This window comes from Chiroxiphia lanceolata, chromosome 6 (genome assembly GCF_009829145.1).
Source record: "Chiroxiphia lanceolata isolate bChiLan1 chromosome 6, bChiLan1.pri, whole genome shotgun sequence".
NCBI classification, from domain to species: domain Eukaryota; kingdom Metazoa; phylum Chordata; class Aves; order Passeriformes; family Pipridae; genus Chiroxiphia; species Chiroxiphia lanceolata.
Genome location: NC_045642.1, coordinates 4,313,201 through 4,320,233, shown reverse-complemented (window position 1 = coordinate 4,320,233; position 7,033 = coordinate 4,313,201). Strand labels below are relative to the sequence as shown.

General features: G+C 38.9%; 1 protein-coding gene and 1 long non-coding RNA gene across 4 annotated transcripts in view; one reads left to right on the top strand and one right to left on the bottom strand.

Annotated features, from left to right (window-relative positions):
• Positions 1-473: 473 nt before the first annotated feature.
• CSRP3 (cysteine and glycine rich protein 3) overlaps positions 474-7,033 on the bottom strand; it is a 14,467-nt gene continuing 7,907 nt past the window's right edge. For both annotated transcript variants that reach the window (XM_032690151.1, XM_032690152.1), the window contains 4 exons: positions 4,507-4,675; positions 2,997-3,132; positions 2,225-2,318; positions 474-1,133 (listed from right to left, as the gene is read on the bottom strand). In XM_032690151.1, coding sequence (XP_032546042.1) covers positions 1,054-1,133; positions 2,225-2,318; positions 2,997-3,132; positions 4,507-4,675 — 479 coding nt within the window. In that variant the 3' untranslated portion in view covers positions 474-1,053. The remainder of the gene's footprint in view (positions 1,134-2,224; positions 2,319-2,996; positions 3,133-4,506; positions 4,676-7,033) is intronic.
• LOC116787964 overlaps positions 5,300-7,033 on the top strand; it is a 17,069-nt gene continuing 15,335 nt past the window's right edge. For both annotated transcript variants that reach the window (XR_004357500.1, XR_004357499.1), the window contains exons 1-2: positions 5,300-5,484; positions 6,671-6,784. This is a non-coding gene — a long non-coding RNA (uncharacterized LOC116787964). The remainder of the gene's footprint in view (positions 5,485-6,670; positions 6,785-7,033) is intronic.

Genomic DNA, 7,033 nt, shown 5'->3' with positions numbered 1-7,033 from the left:
GTGTATTTTTGCAGACTGAAATAGATTCAAGGGGCATGTGACCAGTGAGGTTTTTAAGAGCAGGTAGGCACAAAACCATAAGAGAAAGCCTGACTCTGCCTTATGTTTTCCACGTATATGCCCTGTTAGTGTATGAAAATGGGTAAGTTCATGATGAAAAATAGCAATGTAAATAAAAAGAGGGAATTATTCCCAGCTGCATGCATAGGTCTTTAATGGCTAATGTCGGCCAAGAAAAGGCTACAGTGTCAGTCTTGGACACTGTGGTGTGAATATAAGTCAAAGCAATGAAAACCAACAGGGAAAGAGATCAAGGTCAGAAAATTAAATGCCATCTAGAACTGACAACATAAGAGTCAAACAGTGCAGTGAAACACAATTCTTGTAGTAAAGAAATGGGGGATTTCGTTTATCTTGAAATCTGCAACATTGTAGAATGTAAAAGCACAAGCAAATTCAAATGAAAATAATGTGAAGCAGTAAGTACTTTATTGTAGCTTGAAAACAGACAGTGACAAAACTTACAACAGTGCATTCTAGGAAAGTTTTGTTTTTCTTTGATAGAAAGAATTTCAAACCCTTTTTAATTGTCTCAAAGTGAATAACCTCTACCTTGTCACAACACAAAATGCCAACACGTTCAAAACACATCTAGGAGATTGGTAGGAATAGAGTAACATGGTGGACAAAGGAAAATACAGTCTAACTCGAACACTCAGACCCTGCACTCCATAAGGTATCTCTATGGGACACTAAGCTGAATCTAAAACTCCAATCTAAAATGTGCTAAATACTAGTTTAAGAAGCAATAATATTACACAAGGGTTTTTTGTCTTTGTTTACTGTAAAACAGACATGAACCTTCTTTTATCACTGTACCTTTTTAATCTAATCTAAGAATTTAAGATATAAGCTCACAAATTCTTCCTGCAAGGTGGAAAATCTTGCCCAAATGCCCTATGTTCTTAGCAATATATGATGTTTAATGTTCTACTTGACAACTATCACTTGGTGGTATCAACATCAGTTTGAGACTGTTGCATCCATTTCTTCTCATTCACATTCTTTCTTTTCCACTTGAGTGAGGCCACCAAACCCAATTCCTTTGGGACCAAAATTTTTTGCATAGCAAACTGCAAAAGAAGGAGGGGGGGATAAATGTTTTTGAATTCTAAATGTTCTCAGGTAGGGGCAAATGTCTTTTGGTTTTAGTTTTTAGATCACTACCAAATTTAAGTTAATAAAAGGAAGGAAACCTGAAATAGCTTATTTCCCACAAGTGTTGGCAGGTTTTAGTAGTGAAACTGAAATCACATATTTGAATTACACAAAAGTCACATCTGGTGATCTCAAAAAAAATAGGAAACTAACTATAGATTTAAGATCTAAGTAATGTTTTCATTAAAGCTACTTTCCTGTCTGAAAATACTCGGTAAAACTTGGTCTGGTGAGTAATTCAGGCTGAGTAATGAGTCAGTAGTTTTCCAGGAGGTGAAAGAACTGAAGCATAGTTCTGAAACTATTGATGAGCATTTAAACCATTCCATTTGAACTGTGTATTGGTAAGTGTGTGCATAGTTTTTTATCACAGCTCTGCTAAGGAAGTAGTAATGGTCAGCATGTTTCTCCTGATGTGGTGATTTGATCACTTGTGGCTGACAAACTGTACCCAAAGTCACAGAACTTCAATATTCTTCTTTAGGGCTCTCTGTAAAGTTTAGCTTGGGATATAAAACCTTGGCATATTTTTCCCCCATAAGGTGTTTCTGAGAGTCAAGTAAAGTCTGTGAACTTTCAGAATTTGAGAACATCTAGATGTATAATTTAGCATCAATGCATTATCTTCTGTGCTACCAATACAGTGGAAGTATCTTTAATTGTCAAGAATTCCAGATGACCTCTGCAGATCTGTATCTATGTGGATTTTTTATTTTAGTGAGTGAGATGGTGCAGGTACAAGAGCCTGCCCAGCAGAGATGGCCAATGTTCTGTTAAAAGATCTGAGGGTAGATCTGAGAGATATTTGTAGAAAAATTACAGCATTAAACTTTAAATGTTAATAGTATAAGCTGCAATTGCAATGTTACCACGGCTCTTTGCTTTGCTTTCAGAAAGTTGTTAAAAAAAAGATAAAACGAAATTTCCTGAAGTTGGTTTTCCTTGGTCTAAAGAGACTAATTTTAGATTGACTCAGTAACCCAGTTCAGCGCTCTGGAACTCTCACCTTTACAGTAGAGCTCTCCGTCTTTGTCTGTAACATTCGTGGATTCTAAACTCTTCCCACAAATAGCGCAGCGGAAACACGTCTTGTGCCAAGGCTGAGGAGATGAAGACAATTCATTGTGTATTACAGAAAGCGCACAGGTACAAGAAATGAAGAACTGCTGCTTTTTACAGTGTGAAAAGGTTAAAATCTTTTTGTTGATCTTGTGGCTTCCATTTTTAGTCATTCCAGGTTAGTCTTATTTCAGTTACATTATTGTACCATGTCAAGAGTTACCGAGTGACTTTGTTATTGATGCACAGTTATTAATGGAGGTCTAGTAAAAAGCAGGGAGCTGGAGATACTACCCTTATTTTGGGCACTTCTTCAGTGTGCAGAGATCATATTCTAGTGAGAGTTCCTCGAGCAGAGAGCTTTGCATGTCATTTGAGAAAGGCTTCTGTTTTTCTAGTTACAGGATCTCTTTAATGTGTCTGTAATTGCCACTACAAATAAATGTTTATAAATATCCCCCAAAGGTGGAGGAAGAGCGAGGCTGTACAGTAGTTAGGGGTTGTTCTTCAGACATCAATAAGAAGGGAAAAGTTGGAGAAGGTTTACAAAAGGCACATGATTTTAGACCTGAAAGTACATCCCACTCAAGCAATTTGCTGCTTCATGTTTTCTTCATTGAGACTATGAATGAAAATTTAAATGATCAAGGACCTATTAGCTACAGTTTATCACCATTGTAAAACTGTGTTTTGTTTCTAGTGCTGAAGTAACTACTTACTTTTCCTCCTCCCATGATCTTCTCTGCAGCATACACTGATTTGCCACAACGGGGACATTTATCCACATCTACCATCTTTTTGGCAAACTTTGAAGCATTAGTTGGTGTAGAAGGGCGAGCAGGCTTTGGTGACCCCCTAAAACACAAGGTTTCAGTGTTTTTTAAATGCTGCTTCAAATGTTACCTACCTTAGAAAAAGTATTTAATGGTTTTTTTTGGTAAGGGATGAAAAATACTGAATTGCTGTTCTCTGATGTGCAAACTGGGGATTAAAAAGGGGAAAATCAAAGTATTCTAGTGAATTCTGTGTTGTGTGATGGAAAAGCTGGTACTGTAAGCTCTGATGTTGCCTGTTCTGGGCTGAGTGCATAGAGCTGACAGCAACCAAATGCAGAAAAGATTGCATTTAATGAAAAGTGAAAGTAAAAAACAACTTTGTTTTATGGAAAAGCAAGAGGGAAAATACAAGCAGAAGGCCACTCTCTCCTTTATAACTGGCTGTCTGCTGTTACTCAAGGAGTAGAAAATAAAGATACGTATTTTTGCATACAGATGTTTCATTAGGCAGTGAAACATTTGGACAAGGGAATTGGGGTTTTTACCTGGCCCGGGGTCAAAAGCACGTCAGAAAAGTAGCTTTGCTTTGTGTTTCTGGACATTGTGTATTATGAGTTTATGCTTAAAACCTTTCACAGAATGATTTCTGAATTACTGGATTGTTGGACTGCAACAGGTCATTATATCTACAGGATGTGACAGTTTTTGATGCAGAACTCTGCTAATAATGGCTTCATATCGCACAAGGAGCCACATTTGAATACATTGTTTAAGCTTTTATTTCCTACATGGCATATTGGTTTTTCCTTATACCAGAAGGAAGCATTGCTGATTTGGAAATGTGCAGCTTTGAGAGTCGTAAAAAAAAAATCCTGTAAAAATGTACTGTCAGAGCTAATCGTGCGGTTTTGGAAGATGGTATCCCCTTAGAATTCCTTTGTTCAAACACATTCTCAGTGTGTTTGTGAGTGTTATTAAAGCCACAGGGAGGATTTAGAAATGTTATTTCCCCCACTGAGAGGAGAGCTAGCAGTATGTGGTAGTGTGATTATTTCTCTAAGAGTAAAACCAAACTGGATTTTAGCCTCTGACAGGGAAAAAAAAAAAAAAAAAAAATTTTCTCGTTTTCTACAGTGAATGTGACTTTACCACTGTGCTACAAATGGCAGCATACAGTTGCAGTGGATATTTACAGCTGCGGTGGCATATAAGGGCTACTTCTGCACAATAATTGCCTATTGAAGGAGAAAATAATTTGTAAAGAAGGCTTAAAGAGGCTGAGAATCATTAAAAACTGGTAAATTACTGTGTCCCTGGAAGGAAAGGGTGTAGGAAAGTCTGATCTGCTACTTAACGCTGGATGTTGTTATGGAAACAGAATAAAATGTCTAAAATACCCTGCTGAGAGACAAGTAGGACCAGAGAAAGGTGCTGTCAGTGGGGTTTGACTCACTGTTGCAGGTTCAAGCCCAGGTGGTCACCAGTGTCAGTGCTGAGGCATCCGGCCCCCTGTCCAAAGCCAACACCTTTGGGACCGTATTTTCTCCCGTAACAGGTTTTGCAGTAGATTTCGGATTCGTGAGCTGCCACTGTGGTGCTGTCCAGAGCTTTCCTGCAGGCCACTGGATACAGGCAGAGAGAGGCATCTATCAACATTTGTGTTTTCAAAGTTGAATTCATGTGGTTCAGAGTAGTTACATTTAGTGATTATGTTTTGTTTACCTTTAAAAATATAGGAAAAGGAGTTGGTCAGTATAAAACTTGACTGGGCTGTTCCTAAAATAGGTGTGTGCACACAACGTGTTCCTCTTTTGCCTCTCTGAAGTTATACTGTAGCCCCAGGGAAATCATTGGCTTGTCAAGGCAATTTGTCTAGATCTGTGATGTTAAGATGGATTCGAGATAACCATCCTAAACTCCCAAACCTTAAAAAAGGGGGGAAAGGAGATTGCAGGGGTGTTGATTCCACTGAGCATCTGGACCTTTCAAAATATTCTTTCTGAGTCTGTAGTGGCTTTCTCAACTCAGGTTTGTTTCTAAAAGAGGCTATAATATAATACCATGTCCAGAGTCAGGTAGGATATGTTGATTTGGGTTTTTTTTAATATTATTTGTTTGTTCAAGCTGTGGAACCAAAGCAAAGGAAGTAAATCTCAGCTCCATTAAACTTCCTCTGGGATGACAGGAGTATGACTAAAGCTGTTCCCAAAACAGAGACCTCTTACAAGTCATGTTTGTTACAGAGAAATACATCTTGGTTTAGCTCACTAGGAAGGATCTGGGAGAATTTTGGACAGAAGATGCCATAGGAATGCCCAGCTTTCACCAGGGAGTACAAGTTACGTCCTCTGCAGCACTAGTTTAGGCCAAGCCTCAACTTGGACAGACTAGAAGCTACTAAGTGCTAACAGCTGCTTATTTGGGGATCTTGGTAAGCGAGTATCTATGTTTTGAGAAATACAAGGCACACCCAGAGCTAACTGGTGTTGCTGAGATGAGTTCCAAGCATGGCTATTTTCATAGAGTGGCCATGGAAGCTCAATTACTCTCTCACAGTTCTTTGCTTATCTGAAACCTGGTCAGCATTTAGAGTTTAAATTCTGTTACTGGATCAGTGGATCCCCTTGGTGCTTATGCATAGAAATGGGACAATAATGAATGGAGAAAAAAATAGTAGCTACACTCCTCAGCTGCTTGGTAACTGTTCCACTCTGGGAACTTGGTGTGAGAAAATCTCCACCCCATTGAGAGAGGAAGAAGCTCTCAATTCAGAGAGCCTGTAGAAAACCAGGATTTTCTAGGATGCTAAAAAATTAATATTTCAACACTTCTTACGAAGTCAACAGTGGTTGATAGAGGCAAAAGAAAAAAAAGCTAAAGCCTTCTCTCCAGCTTCCTTTGAGCAAGTACATGTCCTGCAGAGGGCATTCCAGTCATGCATGAACTGTGGATAGCTTGGAAAATCAAGTTACTTAGTTCATGTATGCACCAGAAAGGTGTGAAATACAGAAGTATTGAAAGCGGCTGGAAGTGCAAGCTCTAGAGGAGCCAGCTGAGGGCTTGATTAGTCCCTTGCCCACCTGTTTATTTTTAATATCCTCCTGTGAGTCAAATTCATCCACCTCAGGTAATTTAAGCCAATACTGGAATCTCTGCGGCTTTAATTATAGAATACCTGGAATGGTTTGGGTTGGAAGGGACTTTAAAGATCATCCAGTTCCAACCCCCTGCCGTGGACAGAGACACCTTCTGCTAGACCAGACTGCATAAAGTACTACTTATGTGTCTCCAGCCCTCTGCTTATCTTTGGCTTTCCTCCTCCCTATACTGCATAGAGAGGAAAATGTTTTGCAAAGACCTTTATAGTTAATAGAGATAAAATGAAGGGCTTCTGTAAATGTGTGAATCTGATCTCCTCGTGCAACAGTCTCTTCTGCTTTGAGATGGTAATTACGTTTGCTAAGGGAGTTAAGGGATGATGGAAACTCTAGCAGCAGATAAAGTGTTTCTATTTCTGGTACCTCAGGGATAGGGTATCAATTCACCAAAACAGATGGAGCAGAAGCCCTTGAAGTGCTATTGTTGAAATAACTTAGAGACCTGTCATCTGCCAACAGATCCTGGTCACCCTCCGGCACTGAGGAGACTCAGGTTGACAGTGTGAGATCCTGCCAAATGTCCCTCACAGCTGCAGTTTGAGTAAAACCTGACAGGGAAACAACAATCTGCAGGTAAAGAGCAGCATGGGAAGTAGAGATTGTCGAAAAGAGGTTTCTCTCTCATAATGTTTGTAGGGCAAAACTATGGAGAGAAGAGAGTGTGATTTATAGTTTAGCTTGTCTGATTCTTCCTGTGTTAACAGATTGCTTTGAATTGTTTATAATTTTGCTGAAATTGAACTCTTTGGTTGAAAACTACGGATCTGTTTTGTCTGGTCAAATATTATGTAAAATATATGATATATTTGAAATATTTTTAAT